Below are 19,951 nucleotides of genomic sequence, written 5' to 3' on the forward strand. Positions count from 1 at the left end.
TCGTTGCCTATTTCTTTTTTTAATAGTACAGTCACCATCACACAACTTCATCAACCGACCCTTCTGCAAAAAGCTGCATCATGGAGTAAGCAAATTGAAGGCAACAACCAATAAAATTCAAGAAACAATGAAAATTTTCAAGACGAAACAAACAAAATGTATTTGAAATGATATATTAAAAGTGCTTTTGATTTTCATGTCTCTCCTCTTTGACTGATGATCGACTCCACACGCACTCATGGCCCGGGGAAAAGGCGCCCCAGACGTCCTCTCAGTAAAAATGTCCTGGAGGTCAGTTTGCTGCTGTTGCAGGTCCATCGTATCAATTGGGAAAAAAGTTCAACCATCAGTGGTGATATTGTCATAGCGATTAGACTGTTTCTTATTTGTCTAAATTTCTTTATTTTTCTGTTTTTAAATTCTCACTTCAATTTTAATTCTTGGAGAACATAGCTTCGACAACATATATCGCACTCATTATAAGAAGCAAAAGGTTATATCAAAAAATTATTAGTATAGAATCACAGAAACCCTGGTTTAGAACCAGAAAAAATACAAAACAGAGAGGTACATAGACACAGGACAATTCTTATAATTGCTTGGAAACATTATTTTCCCGCTAAGTCTTGATTCTTTTTTTCTTACTGCGCATATGATGTTTTTCATTTTATTTGTATTTTTTACAAAAAAGGAAAATAAAGACTAGTATTTTACAAAATGAAGAGTATTGTTCTTGAAGATGAGGGTGGATTTACACAGGTGTAAAGTCCAGTTCCAATATTTTTCTGTACATAATGTATTCCATCTCAGTCCCAGAAGACAGAAAAAAAGTAATGTCTTCCAAGTTTCTCAGAAAAGGTCCTATATATAGTCTTCTTGAAGGAGGATGGGGTGAGGGGTGCTGAATTTTGGTCCTTTTTTTCCTCTCTTTTTTCCACTTTCATATAAGGATCATTGGATGGACATGTAAGGCCAGTTGAAGCTGCTCCCGGATAATAGCATATCCCTGATGAGGGTTTCAATAGGAGTTTTACCTACCAAGCGGACGAAGAACAGCTGCTCGATTACCGACGAGGAGACGGTGCGCAGAGAGGGCAGCCGCAGCAGGAGCTTCCCAAAGCGGCTGGGCTGGTTCGGGTACTGGCTCCTCACATACTCCTCCAGGGCGCATTGGGATTTCTCCTGTAGGCTCTCGATGTGAGCAGCGTCCGAGAGGCCGCAAGCGTCTGCGAAACACACACCAAAATAACTGCGGTTAGATTGGCAACATCTCTAAACCCTGAGGTACAACATGCTGTGGAAATGTCTCTGAATCTGATATAATTTGCTTTTAAACTTTCGCATTTCGATCAAGTGAAACAATTAACACTTAAATATGTAATAAATATTACATTATCTAAATAAATTTGCCTCCCAGGTCACCAAGCCTTGCAGAGGAGCACAGACAATGACATTAAATACAAATTTTACATTATCGTTATAAATACTTCTAATGGTAAAGAATTCAATTTACACTGCTGACAAATTCGCTTCATATTTTCTGTACAAAATATTAAATCACATGATCAATTTTAGCCTCACGTGGGCTTAGCTTTGGCAAGTGCACATCTTGCCAAACCCAATTTACGTCCTGCAAAAGCACTCTGATTATCATTCAACATCACCCTTTACGTGTTATTGACAAAGTGGAATGAACAAACACACTGCCCAAACATGCTACATCACACTGAGCGAGTGGGACTGTCATACAGAATAAACAAGGGGCTTGCTGCTGGAGAAGGGGGTGCACAACTCAGTGGAGGATATCTCTGCCTGCTCCTACAACAATCAACAAGAATATTAGAGTTAAATGTCATGAAAATCGGTGTTACACGCGTGCAGAGTAAGAATGGATGGGAGAATGGGGTAAAGGCGAAAGGTGGGGTATAAGGTATAGGCCTAAAGGCCGCTGCTCTTGATGTCTGGACTATGGGGATTCAAGTATAAGGAAACACAAACGGCACTGATGAATCTGAAATTACACTGGATGTAATGTGACCTAATTACTCTGCAGTAAGCTGTTAAGTCATTTCGCCGCTCTTCTCTCCATAGACCACTCTTGGCCTGTTTTTTGATGGAGCCTATAGGACAGGCCGCTGGAAGCAATCAAATTTATTAGGGGAGGTGAAGTCAATAGTCACGCAGAAACGACATAAAATGTCAGAAAATGAGCCAGTGCAGCGACGCAGGCGGAACATGTGTTTTGGTGCTGACTGGTGGATTATGCAGCCTTGTGCAGTGACGCTTCCCTGTAGACAAAAGCACAAGCCTTGTTGGTGTCTTACGATGTTTTAGCCTGTTATAAAGAAAATTGTCTTTCACACAACCCAAGCATGCCTGTTCTACTGCTTATAAACTGCTGTAAACGCAAGCAGCATAACCGCTGGCGTATATGGTCCCACATGGAGTCTAGGCTGTCTTTAACAGATTCTGTATTGAACAGTGCTTTTGTAGAAACTACACAAGAAAGATAGCTTCAGTTCTCAAGCACTAATACATTAAACACCGGACGAAGGCTTTTAAGCCTATTCGTGATTTCTCAGTGCTATAACTCACTATGGCCAGACACAATAACCTTATGAACCCGGGGGCAACGCTGAGATCTCGGGGTGATTTACTGTGACCTTAGTCCGGCCGGTCAAAGCCCCATGTATGCAAATCCCTTTGTATTAACGCTGACTGTCCCTTTTAAAATCTAAAGCTGCCAATAAGTTTGAAATTTATTAAATTAGGAAAAAAAATTCTTGTAAAGTATAATAGTTGACCTAAATGTTGCAATAGAGCGATTTGTGGAGTTTAACGCATTGCAGGGAATAGGGTGCAGTTGAATGTAGGCTATGCGTCAAGAGAAAGCTGGTCAAAGAAACGCCATAGTCCTCCATAAGGCCTGCTTGCAGCCCTGCACCCCACTACCTCAATAGACTGGGACATGGGAGCAGATAGCTTCCAGATTCGCAAACGACTATTTCTGTGGTCGGTTAGTAAAGACACATACTGCAATGTGCACATGCGAATAGAATAAGGAGTTAATGTAAGACAATGATTAGCCTGGCCACTATTATTTATGCATCAAATACTGACAAGACTGATGTTATTAAAGGCAAACAATCCACGCTGGTCTTGGCAAAGTGCCACATGACTTGTTATAGCCAACACCAGTTGTAGCCTATCAAGCCACCTAAATGATCTGTTAGAAAACATGGAGGATGTTAATGTGTGTATGAAGTTTCTCTGGGTGATCTGGGGTGAATTACTGCAACGTCGTGCAATAGGAAAAAAATATGGTCAAATATGTCAGTGCACACGATTACATTACAGCATGTGCAGGCTATTAGTAAATAAAGCGAATCTCACAAGCAGTCACATTACTGTAGTGCGGCAACTGAGTCAAAATACGTATTTATTCGTTTTAAAACATACATTTACCTCTCAGTATGCCTTCAACATTTGGCGTGTCAAATTAGCCTTGTTGCCAAACCCCAAAAGTGAAAAGTAGTCATTATGGCTCCTGCAACTAAAAATATAAAAAAAAACTAGAAAGTCCTCCAACAGTAGGAAAACCTATGTGGGAATGTTGTATCCGCCAGAAAAAGGAAAACTGAATGTTGGAGGTGGTTTTAGTAGCTTGGAATACAAGTTTGCTGAACACTCAGAGTTTAGATAATTTAGATCCCAATTCAATAAAGCTTAATATGACTTAATACACACTATGTGACATTAAAATATTGTATGGCAGAATTTAGCGATAATATAATATAATGTATTATACTATAATATAATATTATATAATATATAAACAGTAAGGTAATGTATGTATGCATTTGTAAATCCCTGTGACGCTAAATAAATAATAAACAATAATTATTCAAATATGCTACAAGTGTAAGTGTATTCACTCTCAGTATAAAATGGAGTTATGACGCTTTCTAGGGACATTGAAAATGAGAATTATTGAAATATAAATCCAAATCTGAAAACCACAGTAATACTGAATATTTTATCATAAACGTGACCAATTATAGAATCTGTACAACATTGTTGCAGAATTTTGTAATGGGTCAATTTATGAGACATTGAGGTAAAAACTTTGAGGTAAGTTCAGAAGTAGTTTGCGGCCTGTATGTGAGTTTAAACTTTCCTATTCCTTCCCATCAACAGACTCCCTTGACATAACAGGCCTAATGGCACCAAGCGTACACAACCAACTCCAAAATAGCATCTAAATTACGCACCGAGAGTAAATGAGGACCTTTAGGACCTTGCCCCAGTCAGCCATCAATTAAGCTATCAACAATGTAGGTTACTTTTGAAAATTGCTGCTGATGACTTTTCAAAGCATGTGCGACAAGAGAAACTATCCTCAATAAGTAAGAAAATTAATAGGTCAGCTAAGATTAATCTACAAACAATCCATACAGAAGTGCTGCTCTGTGTCCTACAGAAGCAATGCACTGACATATGAGTCAACTTCCATCAGCTTTTTTGATCTCAGTCTGCTAAGGATTATTTCCTGCCCCCCAAGACATGTGTTTGTGCACGCAAAACAAGGATAAAAGCATGCACCAACACTCATAAATGCGTCAGCTGTCATATATCTCCCAGTGATAGACTATTTTATCTTTACGCTCAATTATTTGACACCTGTTCTAAAATTTATGGACGCGATCCTACAATCTCAGTCTCGGCTAAAACGTGTTCAAAAAAAGTTTTTAACTGACAATTATTAAATATACACATGTATGGTGACCTCAATTATCTCATATTTTAAAGCACTGAACTGCGGAAGCTTATTACACTTAAAAACTTGATGCGCTCTCTCAATCTGGATTTGTTTACACGTCTTATGCTGCGGCTACAACTGACATGGGAATGCATGTAAGTGGATATGTAGCAAGCTGTTGACAAAATAGCTATTCCATCGACAACACAAACATCTCGTAAACTCAGATTTGTGACCAGACTATACTTGACAGCCATATTCTTGATGCCACACTGCTTCACCCTGCGAGCCTCGCTCCCAATAACATGACTACAACTAGGCCTCATTTGATTAGAGACATGTTCCTATGTGACATGTTGGACACCCACCTGATGTAAAAAGCACGATGGCCTTGAGGCAGCTGTACTCTGCCGAGTCTACATGCAGGGTCTTAAGCTTCTCCACTTGCTCCTGGAAGATCCGGATGTGATCCATGAAAGCCACGACGCGGTCCGCGGACATCGGGGAGGCGTGGAGGCCCGCCGCGGCGAGCAGAGGGGCCACATGCAGAGGCATGGAGCACTGGGCCGCATTAAGCACAAACAACTCGCTCCATGTCAGCCTGAGAAGGGACACCTGGTCGGTGATCTGCAGGTCGGGAAAGAAAGGGATGTTTCTCGCCCACTCCACGGCGCTGAAGAGCAATCGAGCTGCCAGCTCGCAGATGTTCTCGATGCCCATGATATTGTTGGGCTGCATGCACTGGCTCCCGTACCGGGACGTCGGGTAAGGCTCGGCCCGCAGCAATAACGAGATGTATCCGGACAGATAGCAATGGCCATTCAGAGGGTCCCCGTTCGTCAGCGCGTACTGGCCTGGGTTGGGCTGGGTTGGAGGCATTCGTCCTCGCTGAACCGCTGACAAAAAGAAAGAGAAAAAGAGGAAATGTGCATCCAGGACTGATAAACATTGTTCACGAGTGGTAAAAGCGTCAAGCAAGCTACAGCTAGTGTGTTTTTGCTCTGGAAAACGGCACACACGCTTTTCAAAACATATTGACTCGTGTGTGCTGTTTAGCAGACTATTATAATATTCCACAGCAAATTATTTCATCGGCAACATAAAAATCTCATCAAAACAGATGTACTGTCCCTCAACCTTCATACTGCTTGCTTTTGTATTTAGGGATGCAGGCTACATGAGCTGAGTGTAAAATCAAAAATAATCACTTTTACACAGCATACACACACATTTTCTCTGATCAAAAAGTAAATTTTATCACATTCACCATTATCAGTATTTATAGGCGTATTTGCACATTGCATGCAGCAGCCTACTTATATTACTTTACTATTATATTTATGTGGGGTTTTGTTTATATTAATAATTATTAATTGTGGTCAAACATATTACAAATGTGACTGATAATTAATGTTAAATATAATGACATTTACACATTTTAGCAATATCAAAAGGTCAGCCGGAAATAAAAGGAATTCAGCCACTGTTTAATATTAATAATAAAATATTAATGTAACCCAGGGAACATTATATGTGAGCTTGCAGTGTGTACTGTAAATAGCAGATATTAAACGAGGGATGTTTGCATAAATTGAAATAAAACACCTGACATTGGAAGGAAAGTTAGATGGCCTGTAATGCACCAGGCACAACAATGAGCCATGAACAACTTCAGCGGCATTATTCAGTGTCTGAGCTGTCTAGTCAGCATATGGAGCCAGAGGGAGACGTGGGTTTGTAGTGTGTTCATTTCACATTCACACAGATTTTAAACCCTACTGTAAAATTATGAATTAGTACGCTGCACATACTTATGGAAGGGACTATTAGCCTTGCACACTGTACACACACACACACACACACACACTCTCTCTCTCACACACACACACACTCACACACACATACAAACACACACATATGTGTGTGAGCCTGTCTATGTGTATGTATACACACAGACAAGCACACACAGATACAGACAACTCTTCTTATGCTCCAAAACCTATACGTAAATTGGGCCTGCTGGACCTGCTGCCTTTGCTTGGTCGTTGTACAGTTTTAGACTGCAACGAAAACAAAATAAAAGGGTCAGCCTGACGAGCCGCTTTGTTCAGGCGACCTGCATTCACAAGCATAGCTGCTGTGGCTGCACTGGCCTTTTACCCCTCTCTAACATAGACAGAAAGACTAATCATTCATGCAAACATCCCTCAAAAACATGGATGGAGACTGCAGTATGCCAAGCCATATAGTCTGTGACCTTAATGCAACATGGCAGCCCTGTTCGTGTGCTATAGGATGCGTAATCATGAGATGGCTTTAAAAATATATATTCACCTTCCCGCCGCATTCCCACTTTTAAACATTTCTTCAGCCGGCAGTATTGGCACTGATTTCGGTGGTGCTGGTCAATGGGACAGTTCCTATTGGCACGACATGAGTATGTTAAGTTCCTCCGTACACTCCTCTTGAAGAAACTTTTGCATCCCTCGCAGGTGAACTGGCCATAGTGTTTGCCGCTCGATTTGTCTCCGCAAACCACACATTCAATATGCTGCTGACTCTGTCCAGAATTTTGACTCCCCTTGTCCCCAGCGGTCCCCGGTGTGGACGGGGGTCCCGGCTGGCTGGGGGTCTGCGGAGTGTGCGGCGCCGCCGACGCCGCCTGCTGCTGCTCCCTCGCCGGCTGCGCTGCTGGGTTGGGGCCGCTCGGAGGTCCTCCGGCCACGTCTTCCTGCGGATCTCGCCAGACGCTAACTACCATTGCCATATCTCGGCCCCTGAAAGTGCTATAAAGCGAAATGATCGCCGGTGTTTATGAAGCGCAGAGGAGGAAAAATGAGCTCTCAAAAGACGGGGCAGTGCAAAGTCAAATCGGAGCACGCAATCTCATATGGGGTAAGAAGGGGAGTACAACGCGATCAATACATTCAAAATATAGGAGGGCGATTGAATAGGCACCCGATCAGGATATGCAAGTATCGGGAGGCCAGTTCCAAGGTAAATTGCAGTCAGCCATTCAGGAATCCCTAATCTTGTAGGAAAACCCGAGTCCAGTCGTAACAAATTGCAGTTTGATATAAAATAGCCACAAAGGAAAGGCAGGAACGATTCACATGGACGCAGGAACGAGTATAAAAACCTTTTGCTGGAAAGACACGCGATCCAAAGTGCTGCGGAGATAAATTCCTTTCTCTTTTCTTCCTCTTGCTCCTTTACACTCCCGTCTTCGCCGTATAGGAGGGGAGGAAAAACTGAAGAGCTGGATTTTTACATCTATATTCTTAAATAAACCTCATCATCTCGCCCAGCAGCGAAAGAAAACCGCGTCGCCGAATGAAGTGCCCATGTATAGTTTCACCTCTCTCCAGCAGGAGGAATGGAGATACGCAGAGAAAAGGTTAAAAAAAAGAAGAGGAAAAACACCAACAACTAATAGAATATGCAAGAAGAAGGAGAGACCCAAAAATGAATGCGCTTAAACGGGAGGACCAGCAGAGCAATGTTTCCGAAACGGGGGATCTGCGCGAATGTCTGTATATAGTGAACTTTGACACTACTATTGAAACTGACACGTTTCTATGGAGATCGCTGCGCCTTATATGGTGCTCATGTCAAGGAGCCAAGAGAGGGGCTGCTGGAGACTGATAATCAAAGGCGACTGACTGGCCAGAGCCCTGCACAGAGGAGGAGGAGAGGAGGGGAGGGGGGGATAGGGAGAGAGAGAAAATGGGAGGCTAAGGTTATAGCCAAGCCCTCTCTTTCTCTCCATTGGTTAGAGTCCCCCTCCGTTCACTCACTGCAAAAAATGTCCATTCCAATAAGACATTGGCTCTCATGTTCAAATCTTAAAATGTTTTTTTTTTCTGAAAATGCATAAGAGAAAAATGCCAATGCAGTTTATAGAATTCCACTTGTTTCTAATCGCAGTTTTTAATATTTCAGTATATTGAAACATATTAGAGTATATAGGGAGATTCCTACAGAAATTAAGTCGATGTAATAAAATGTACAGTAATGGGTCGTGCGGCATATGGAAACAAGTGGAAGCATCTCGGTCCGACGGACGATCCAGTCTCCTGTTAGGTAAATTCAAGATTTCCACATTCACTACCGGACTCACTGATGTCTGAGGACGGATATTTTTTGCAGTGTTGCCATCTACGACTGGAGGGGCTGGGGGGTTCTGACAGGCACAATTTACATTGAGCTCGCCCCGCGCTGCTATTTACTTTGAAACCTGATTAGTATGGGCCGTCTATTGTCACCAAAAAGAGGAAGAAACCCTGGATAGAATAGCAGAAAAAGCGGGGTAAAGGCAAGGGGGGACAAAGCTTTTACGCACGACAAATAAACCAAAATCTGTGCGCAGCGGGGAAAGGGGGACTCTGGCTCAGAAATTCCCCAAAGTTTCAAAATGGTTTATCTTGGACTACTATCTTTATTATAAAATTAACTGATATCATTATTGGTTTGGAGCGGATTTACATTTCCACACGTTGTTTTGTGTTTGGCATGCGCATTGCGGTACATCCTCGTCTGTAATCGGTACAGTCTCGCTGATTAAAACTTACAATTTAGTTTAAACGAGCTTATAAATGGAAGAAAATGCCAATGAGAAGAATGATGCATAAAAGACAGTGTGTTATACAAATGGGATGCCGCGCCAACGGCCGAAAATATCTAAAACTAGACGGAGCAATAAGCAATATGCTCTAATTACCGAGGTCCTATAGTCTCCACAATCACTGAGCTGGTGTCACATTATGTCTTAATAATGACAGTAATTCAGAATCATGTGAAGTTGCTGGGAATTTGCATGGGGATTCCGGCTTTTTTGTATGAGGGTTTCTGCTGGCTTTCTACCTCTCCAACTCAAAAATGTCTGGATCGCGCTGCCATCTAGCGTACATTGTACAATTACAACCTCATATTAATGCATGCACAAGTCATCAAACATGCATTTTTAAAACTAGAAAGTTTATTTTTAAAAATCAAATAAGCCCTCGTGATGCGGGCTATTTTCTCTTGTCTTTTTTGACTCTCTGAAAAGAACAATCTTTTGACTTTACGGTTATATAACGGAGAGAAAAAAAACTTAAAAAGAACAACAAAAATAGAAGTTACACTACAACAAACTAAAAACAGTCTCAAAAGTACATCAGAATTTTTATTGCATTGGATTGTGATGGAAACACAAAGTCAAAATGATGTGCGTAAATAATCTCCAAAAACATGGCAACACACCATGTTGGAAAGGAATAAGCCATCATAATACATTAAATTACTTTTTAATATAAATAAATATAAGTCGCTACATAGATCTTTAAGCACACAGAGATATTAGCAGATATAATGGAGCGTAAATATGCAAGTGCCCCCTTTGGAAACGCATAGGAGGGATGGGTTGTTTTTTAAGTATTCAACAAGAGAGCTCTCTCTCCCGTCTCTGTCTCGGACACTCCACTGAAACTCCCCGGCCATGTCTCCAGCTCTTTGAAAAGGTGAAACCAATAAGATTAAATCGGACAAAGATTTTTTCTGTAAGTGTATCATTAAGATTTAACTCCACAGATTGGAAAGGGGCTCCGCAGGAGAAGAGGAGAGGAGAGTGAGAGGGACAGCGAATGGGAGCAGGGTAGAGGCTCTAATAGAAAGCTGGGAAACGGCGAGAGAAAAGGGAGAAAGTGGACAGCAGGACATTAAAAGAAGAAGCAGCAGCGACGGCGGGTAGCGGTAGAGGAGCAGCTTTCTACCTTGACTAAAACACGGGACCGATAAGGCAAGTACTCTATTTTTTACTTCTCCTACGCTACACACGCATGGCTCTATAACCGCAAAGCTAAATTCTCCGTGTCACTCACATGACCGTTAACTTCAAACCCTGCAGCCGACCCGGCTGTGTCAGTCTCAACTTTTTAACTAGTGGACATTCACATCTTTTCTCCACATTATCAGCGATTATCGAGACTGGTTTCTCCGTTTCCAGCTGCCCTCACTGATTTGTGCATCAGATAGTGGTAATGTTTTTGCAGGCTGGTTGTAGCGGGTATGGGACTTTTTTTTTTTTCTTTTTTTTTTTTTTTTTTTTTGCACGTCCCGTGCACCTCACCTGCAAGGCTATTTGTTGTTTGAACACATAATGAAAAGATCGATAGCAGGCTGTTTGTCTCAGCGATAGTGTCACCGGATTAAAAGGCTGATCAAGGAGACCAACAGTTTTCCCATTTTTTACACAGTTTTTCCAAGTGCCAGTTCAGCCACTTATACGGCCAGTAGCAAATATTAAAGATTTGCGCAAAATCTCCTGCAGCCGGCAGGAGACATTATATGTCATAAAAAGGCTGCAGTGAGGAAGTTGTTTTATCAAAGCAGCATTATTGATGAAAAGTGATTGCAATGAAAATTGATGTAAAATAAATGATGTAGAAATATAGGCCATGTTCACTTATTCCAGGAAAAAAAACTGCACATTAAACAGCTTTGTAAATTTACACTGCATAATAGCATTTAGCTGAATCCTTCTATGGATGCATGAAGTTCATGATAATTGATCATTTTACATGAGCCATGTAATATATTTTTCATTTGCTATTCTTTGGCGTGTTCTAGCTTTTTTCTTATTCCAACAGGGAAAAGATACACGTCCCTATTATCTATTAACTTGTTGAAGAGGTAAAGAATTACATAATTACGTCATTATTAAACGTGTCTTTCAGATATTGGATGCACTCGCGCACTGTAGTCTATTTTAATAAACAGCCGTCTCACACACAGCCATTATAATCTCATGCTTCTCTTTGCCTTTTTCTTGCTTTCTAAGATCATTTCTGATCTCAGAATTTTTAAGATTCAATCAGACATTTTCTGTTTTAATCTAAATTGAGTTATACACAAATACAAGATTTCTGACTGATAGTCCTGTTTGAATTTTCTTTGTATGATAGTTTTTGTCAAACAGTCTTATTGGTTAAATATTTCTAGGGATAGAAAGCACATAACAGTTTTTTGCCAAATCTATGATGATCAATAACTGATGCTCTTTTTACTCAGAAACAGTCGGACATTACAAGCCTCACGAAATAAAGGTTTAATACAGCTGAAACCGACAAGGAGCACACTCAGTTGGGAAAACACTGAGGTCATGAGTGCAAGCGCCCCCTCCCACCCCCACAATAAAACAACACATGACTACAAGAACGCGTTTTAGAGCATTCAAAACGATGCAAACGGATCCAGAGTTTTATAAATGGTTGAGGGTCTGTTTATTATTGATTGTGTGTAATCACATCAGGGTTATAACCACAGCATATAGTCAATAATACATTGTATGGGCTTAGAGGTTGATTCACTTTTCTAGGGGGGGCTCTGCTCAAAACGCCTCCTGTGAACACACGACTGTTGTGTTTCTGGACGTCGGGCTATAGGACCACATACAGCTGATCAACATCTGCCAGCAATATTAAAATTATTCAGCGATCAAAACGAATAAATGAATGGACATCTTTATGCTCAAGAACAATGAGCCTGCACGTCTCCATGCTGAGTCCCGGGCGTCTGTTTGATTAATACAGACTGATTAATAATAGTCAAATCGAGCATGTGTGGCAAAAAGATGCAGCTCTAAACCTCCAAAAATGACTTTACACTTGTTGGAATTCACTTTTTGTAGCATGGAGAAGTTTGTCTCTTGAGTTATTTTCATTAATAATGAAGTGACTCATGATTTGCTAAGTTAATACTCATGGCTTGTGACAATGGTATTATACTGTAATGCAGGGCTGCACGGTCAAATCTGACATTGTATTATAATGTTTTATTAATTGTTCGAGCACATGACCTCCCAAACATGTGAGGTATGTGGTTCATATTTGGGATTAAAATAAAAACCTGATGTGAATGAGCACAGCATGTGTCGATTATCAATCATGGTAATACTCACGTTTAGTCCCTTGTCTATCTTTCAGCGATATGTTTTGAGTATAATTTGTGTTCCGGATCACTTGCTTTCTACGTGTAAGCAGTAACCTTGCAGTGACATGTTGATTTATGCTGTTTTAGTTGGGCAACAGGGGCGATTTTCTCTGTTTAATTAAGTCGAAATCGTTGGTTAGAACCTTAAAAATCACCCGACTGAAGCAAACGGTGATTCTGACATATTTTTAGAAGTGAAAACCCACTTCCAACAGTGGAGTTAGTGTAACTTTTCTCAGCACCTCTATACCCTACTTAGAAAAATGGCACTTGGAAAAAAAGAGAGAGAGAGAGAGGGAAAAAAAACTATTTTCAGCGTGCGCATTGCGCTGAAGACACATGAAACACAATCATCATATTTTTCTAATTTAAAAAAATTCAGACTCCTTCTTATGTTTGAGTTGGAGGTTTTGTTGCTTTGAGTGGTTGTGTGCTGAAAAGGGAGGAGGAGGAGGGCGAGGGGTGTGTGTGTGTGTATGTGTGTGTGTGTGTGTGTGTGTGTGTGTGTGTGTGTGAGGGGGGGAGGAGGGGGGGAGGAGGGGTGGGGGGTTGCTTCTTTTTGTCCAAATCTGATCCCCAAATTATTCTGGGGGCTCAGATTGGTGTGAAAGGGACGAGAAGGTCACTTGAAATCGCCTTTTATCCGCTGGCTTTTTTTCTATGGATCAGCAACTTTCAATAGACATAATCTAATCGCTCTTAATGGAAAGGCCATTCGTGAGAAATAGTGGAACTATCGCCGAGCCTATAGGCTACAGGCATTTATGACCTCAGCGTTTAACAAGCAACGAGAGTCCACAAAATAGCATTGCTATTAATTATTACTGGAAAACGAAAAAAAAAAGTGTCTCTCCAAAGCAGTTTACATTTGAATCTTAAACCAACAAATGCAAACAGCAGTCTGCGTATTCAGGGTAAATATTACTTTATGTACATTATCTTATTTCTATTACATTACATATGATTTTTAAAGTTGTCTTTTACACTGAAAGAACACAAATTTCAACTGTAAAATGGCACTGCTGTAAAGTGTGATTCATCCTAGTATGTAAACAGATTTTGTTGCTTATTTTCTCGTCATTTTTAATATGTTCTTGCGTCTCTAGAGATTTGAGATCCTTCAGTTTCAGACGTGATGAATGCAAGTCTCTTTCCAGGGTTTTTGCATCCCAGACTGTAATTGAGGACAATAACTGCAATGACTTTCCCAATTAGGCTTGAGGTTGGAGTTAAGTTAGAGGGACTGTCAGTTTATGCTATGGGCAATGGCTTTATTGCTCACTAACCATCATTTCTTTAGAGCCTATGTGCTAATTACTTCGGATGGTCCCATAGACGGAGATTATAAATCCATTAGCACTCAAACCCTCGTGGTTGCACAGTGCAAACACTGTAATTTTGCAGCACACCAAAAAAACCAAACTTTAAGTACCAGAGGCTAGATTAAGGGAAACAGATTTTCAACGGGGTGTGTACTTCTTAGGGATCCACTGTGAAAGGAAGCCTATCAATCAGCAGCTGAGGCGAACACACACAGTAAACTAAACTCAACGGAGAATTAACTGACAGGGGAATATCAGAGGGGTTTCTGACTGTCACTAACAGGCGGTCATGTTTAAAAACGATCTGTTTATCCCACAATATCAACTTATTGCAGCATTGTAATCATAAATGATCAACAGAACTTTATTGTGAAGTGTTCTCGTTTATTCTATTTTTTCACGCAAGTTTTGGAGAATCATTTATTCTTAGGCTATTCTCCATGAAAGCGCATGCGAAATATCCAGGGAGAGACTCAGCCTTAAGGAATAAAGTGAATTAAATTAAGTCTTAATACCTGTTTGACTGCGTTTAAAGAAGGCAATACAAAAACCGGGACCCAAACGGGGGTGCGTGAAGGCATCTCACCCTTAAAGTAATTTATTTCAGGGAAACCGGAGGGCAAAGGTGGAATTCTTGAGAAATTCAACAAGGATAAGGGAGCTTTAGGAATTCTGCACGCAGATTACCTTTCATCCCATCCTCACATTATCCGACAACACACAGTAGAAATATAGCTCAGCGACAAAAGAGCGAGATTACCCTCCGACACAGGAGAGTGCAAAACAATTTTAAAGAAGTAGGCCTATTGCGATTATTAGGGGAGAGAGCAACGAGAGAGAGAGAGAGAGAGAGACAGGAAGAGAGAGGAGGAGGAGTGTAGGGGGTGGGGGTGGGGGGTCAACACAGTGGAGGAGTGATTCCCTGTGTGCTGTCATAAGGGGGCAAAAAAAAAAAAAAAAAGAAAAAAAAAAGACGAAGCTCATTGTTCATAAAGTGTCCTGTCACTGTCATACTGGTGCAGTGGATGGTGAACCCATCTGGAAGAGTTTACCCAGCATTTTATTCTGGCATAAATATTTATGGTGTGTAAATTCACATCAAACATCATATGAAAGTAAGCAAAGCCGAACGAGAATAGGATCGTTTATGGAGATATATAAACAAATTAGTTATCTTTCCCTTTTTGGTGACGTTATCTGATTGTTGTTCCTATTGTTGGTTGTGAAGCCTTTGCAGTGACTGTTGACACTGGGTCAGAGTTTGAGCCCCTTTTGGTTCAACTTGTTTGGTTGTTTAACTTTTTGGTTTGTAACTAAATGAGTGGCATCACGTCAGGACTGCGTTATTTTTTCTCTTCTTGTTTTTTTTTTCATGAAAACTAAGACACAGCAGGGGCTTAATTAGAAATGCAGTGTAGCTGAACCATCAGTATACTGGAGCTGAGACTGACTGAGCATACTGGTGAAGTCTAGTTTACATCAGTAAGAGAGAAAACAAAAAAATGATTCCCACACAAACTCTCAGAAGCATTTAAGAGTAAATTATATTAGCAATCCTGAAAATATTTTGTGCCACAAATGAATATACAGTAAACCAAGTATGAAGCTGCAATTAAAGTTTCACTTCAGTTTCCACCCTGCTGAACAATTGTCAAATATTATTTATTATAATCCTAAAATATAGCACAGATTAGCCAACACAATGATTGTGTGACATTTAATTTTTAATATATTGTACATTTATAATTCAAAATACTATTAAAATAACATTGAAACCAAAAGATACTCCCCTCTCTCTTTCACATCCTCACACACACACACAACGACAAACCCCTCAAGAGATTTTGCGTATTTTCATTTGAAAAGTGTGTCTGCTGTCTGTGTGTGAGGGCACATGTGTGTAAAAGACAGTGAAGTGAAGGTGGCCTGTGTTTAGTGTCCAGACCTGGCAGATTGTGACCTTATCAATGTGAAACTCTTAAGATAAATTATTCATAGCACCTGTTTGATGTCTCTGGCCAAAGAATGACAAAGATGTAAGATTTAAGATGCACCTCAAAGCCATGAATATCAGTTCGTATGTTACCTGTATCTTCTTAGAGCAGAAAAAAAAGAGGGAGGGAGGCTGCTTTTTAAACAACAATGAACTATTTGTTTCCTTACAGGGGGCGCAGAAGAAAGAGACCAGAAAAAAAATCCAGTCATAGTAAGTGTTCATTTGCATCAGTAAAAACTCTGTAACTGTAACTCAATCTACCATTTTCAGTGTGCAAGGTGTAGTCGCTGTCAGCCATTCTCCTAATGTCATGTGACTCACAGGTGTCCACTGATTAAGTCGGTCAATGAAGTGGGCCACCCACATTGTCCCTTCCTGCTTTATCTTCATCTTCATTTGAAACTTGAGGCAGAGAGTTTGTCTGATTGATTCAGCTGAGCTAACCTCGCTCTTTGTTGCTGAGTTTGTGTTGTGTCTCCTCGCAGGCAGAGAGCGGCACGGCGGCCATGCAGGCGTTTGGAAACACGGCAGGACGTGTCGGTGTGGTGCAAGGACTGACACTGGGAGGAGATTGAATTTATGGCGAGTGCTGTTTGATTGTAGGACGATGACTGATTATAGCACAGGGACAGTGATACTACTACTTAGTATGATTGTGTGTGTGTGTGTACATGCTGAGATCACTTGGCATGAAATCCCTCAAGTGACAACTTACTGTACTTACTCATATATGTGGTAACTATAACATTAATTGTCACTCTCAGAAGAGAGTCTCTCTGAATTTCACTACACAGCTCATACATTGTTTTTACATCACTTACTTTTAACATTACTGGAGTGTTTAACAAGTGCTAACATTCATTTAAAACTACTCTACTCAGAAATGAATCCAAGCATCCTGTAGCTCACATTCTTTTTCAATGATTTGTTTTGGAAAAAGCCCATAATATGCTTTTTGGGAAAGTGGCAGCTGATCTTTTCATAGCTAGAGGTCAACATAACACTGTATTACTAAAACAAACAAGACAAGGATGGATATTAATGATGATATATACAGATGTACTGCACATGAGCTTGAAATATGTGTGAGAGAGTGCTGAAGGAGAGACACTCTCACAGACACTCTCATACATGATTGTGTGTTTACTTGTCTGTGTGTATTGGCCAAGTGAGTTTCCCCTCAGATGTTCCCTTTGACCTTTGACCCCAGAGTTGAGGTCAAGCCCTGACAAATGAGATGGCAGAGTTCTGGCCAGAACTGCAAACATTCCACAACAATCTTCTGTCCTCCTCCTCCCCTCCGCTCATATCCGTCACTCCTCACCCCCTCACTCCTCGCAGTACATCTCCTCCACAACTTAGAGGTTAGAGAAAGTTCTCATTACACACAAACATGTTTTATTGTGTTTGCTGTGGGAATCATATAGTACACGCCCTTCAAATTAAAAATTACAACACTGGTTAAATTCAATACCCCCCCCCCCAACATCTGCCTTGTTTACAGGGGGAAAGAAAACAAAAGATGATGATCTGAGAGAGGGGGCTGTGTAAAAGATTTGGATATTACAACCCTGCTCTTTGCAAGCACACGGTGTGTGTGGAAAGCTTGTCAGTGATGTCAAGGATGAGAAATGTTGCAGTGTGGTTTTTACACACGCTGCTGGCTCTAGCATTTCCGGCAACATTTCTCACTCTGCCTCCCTCACACCATCCGCTCTGCTGCAATATCCCCACATTTTTCCATCCTTTCACTTCTTCCCCCTTCCCCCTCTCCCTCCCTTTCCTCTCCACATGCCCCCTCTTCGCTCTCTGACCACTCTTGCTCCCCTTACCACCTCTCTCTGCTGCCCCACCCTGCCCAATCTCAACCTCCCCCTCCCTCCTCTCTCCTCCCAGCACTATTTTCTCTGATTTTCTAACATGCCGTTCCACAGAATGCTACCACCTGTGTATTTGGGGGGGTGGGTGGGTGAGGGGCTATTGGTATTCCTCTTTGGGAAGCTGGTTAAGGTAAGTGGCACCCCCTATTACAATGACATGGCAAATAATGGTTCTGGTTGTTGTGTTTCTGCATTAACTTTTTTTTTTCATGGAATGACCCTGACTTCCTAAGCATCACCACCCTCCATCAAAGCTCTCGCTACAAGTCACTGCTGTAAAAACACACACAGTCACCATTGATGAACGTCAGCAGAGCAGCCACAGTGCCACAAAGGAGCCTGGAGACCAACAAAGCTGGATGATACAGTAACACTGAGTTGATCTTGTTCTTGAACTTTCTTTCATAATGATGTAATATTACAAAAAGGCAATGCAACACAGCAAAGATCTTAATAAAAACACATCAATCTCAATACGCGCGTTTGTGTTTTTCTTTTTCTTCCTCACTCCCAGTTGAATTGTGATATCATTTGATGTCGACTGTTATGTGATTCATCGGAGGGTACAGCTGCTACACATGGATCTTGGCCTGGTCAGGACTGTTTCCTCACAGGGTAGCTGATCACATGACTCAACCACATGGATAGATTTGAGCTCTAATTGGCCGTGCACTGGCGCATCACGGTGCAGAATCTGGGTGCATGTATACAGCTCTCTCTGCTTTGAATGGTAAAATAGTGGGCTGTGCTTTAGTGTAGTTTTGCCTTCCCAGGCAAGAGGGCAGTGAGCTCCCTGTGCATCTGTGGGTGGGCACACCTGGACCTTAGGCTGTTGCTATGATGATCTACAATGCCAAAGAATAGCTTATGGCATTACTAAAACAATGCACATGGCTCAACAACGGAAGTGAAACAATGCAGTGCCACATGGCGAAGTTATGCAGCTGGCATTGTAAGAAAAGCTTTGAATTTCTGCAGAGCTCTAGCATCTTCTCTATTTCTCTCTCCTCTACCTCATGGTCTCTGTATCACCCTCGCTTCTTTCACATCCCACTTATGTCCACGCATTAATGATCAGTTTGCTGCCTGTATGTCCAGTGTAAATAAATGATAAAGCGCCCCTATTACTTTCTCCATCAGCCATCAGCTTGGTAGGGTTAAAGCAGGCAGCAAGCGACAGGCAGCAGGGAAAATATGTGTAGGCGTATGTGTAATCATGGCCATGTCCATGCTGCAGTTCAGCTGATTGTGTTTATGTCCCTTTCCTCCTCCTCCTGCTCTGGTATGTCCACAGGCAGCTCAAGGATGTAAAGGAAGGGCTCAGGGCTACTTGATTCCCTGCCACCACCCACCGTTACCCCAGTGTTACCGGAGCGTGGACGTCTGCCCCCGTCCCCCAGGGCCTCGGTCCCACTCAACCCCACCCCTTCTCAACCAACAGGCACCCAGCCCCCCGACTCCCAATCCCTCCACCTCCCTGCCTCGCTCCCTGATTCAGTGTGTAAAAGCGCCCCCTGAATGATGGATTACTGTGTCACCGCAGCCTGCGAAGGATTAATTTGTTTCATTGATTTCTCTTTAGGCAGAATGCCAGCGTCTGCCGCTTCCCACCTTTTCCCCAAGACTCGCAGCTGTAATAGACGGTAATGGCCTAAGACAAATCAACCCGTTTCTTGTAAAAATAGCACCAAACAACCCTCTCCACCCTCCAGCTTGCACTCTACTCACGAGCACATCGGGGGGTGGCGTAGTGGTGGTGGTGGTGGTGGTGGGGTATCAAGGGGTGTTCAATTCATCCTCATCCTCCATCTCTATCACCGTATCTGGCTATCCTTCCATACCACCGTCCCTCCTTATCCTGTGCTGAGCCAGAGGAGACCATCCAGTCACTCTAACAAAGCCATAAGTCTGCCGTACTTACAGCTCTCTCTCAGGCCTCACAATGGATGTGTAATGACAGCGCTGTCTGGAGGGGGCTGTGGGAGTTGGGCCATTCTCTCCAGTAATGGAAGCAGTTACTGCC

General features: G+C 41.8%; 1 protein-coding gene and 1 long non-coding RNA gene across 2 annotated transcripts; one reads left to right on the forward strand and one right to left on the reverse strand.

Annotated features, from left to right (window-relative positions):
- On the reverse strand, positions 1-8,399 carry nr2f1a (nuclear receptor subfamily 2, group F, member 1a). Its single transcript, XM_067607612.1, has 3 exons — positions 7,094-8,399; positions 5,128-5,655; positions 1-1,226 (listed from the first exon to the last, which is right to left on the reverse strand). The coding sequence occupies exons 1-3, from the start codon at positions 7,524-7,526 to the stop codon at positions 952-954; spliced, it is 1,236 nt and encodes a 411-aa protein (XP_067463713.1). The 5' UTR covers positions 7,527-8,399; the 3' UTR covers positions 1-951.
- Positions 8,400-8,535: 136 nt separating this feature from the next.
- On the forward strand, positions 8,536-18,402 carry LOC137195350 (uncharacterized). The gene is made up of 3 exons (XR_010931114.1): positions 8,536-10,538; positions 16,218-16,258; positions 16,534-18,402. It is a non-coding gene; the product is annotated as an uncharacterized lncRNA (long non-coding RNA).
- The last annotated feature ends 1,549 nt before the right edge of the window (positions 18,403-19,951 follow it).

The sequence above is a fragment of the Thunnus thynnus genome, chromosome 2 (genome assembly GCF_963924715.1).
Source record: "Thunnus thynnus chromosome 2, fThuThy2.1, whole genome shotgun sequence".
In the NCBI taxonomy this organism is placed as follows: domain Eukaryota; kingdom Metazoa; phylum Chordata; class Actinopteri; order Scombriformes; family Scombridae; genus Thunnus; species Thunnus thynnus.

Coding starts and splice junctions, on each gene's coding strand:
- nr2f1a (XM_067607612.1), bottom strand. CDS start 7,526: ATGGCAATGGTAGTTAGCGTCTGGCGAGATCCGCAGGAAGACGTGGCC. Junction 5,656..7,093: donor AGTGGGAATGCGGCGGGAAG/GTGAATATATAT, acceptor TCTTTTTGTCAG/CGGTTCAGCGAGGACGAATG. Junction 1,227..5,127: donor CATCGTGCTTTTTACATCAG/GTGGGTGTCCAA, acceptor TGTGTTTCGCAG/ACGCTTGCGGCCTCTCGGAC.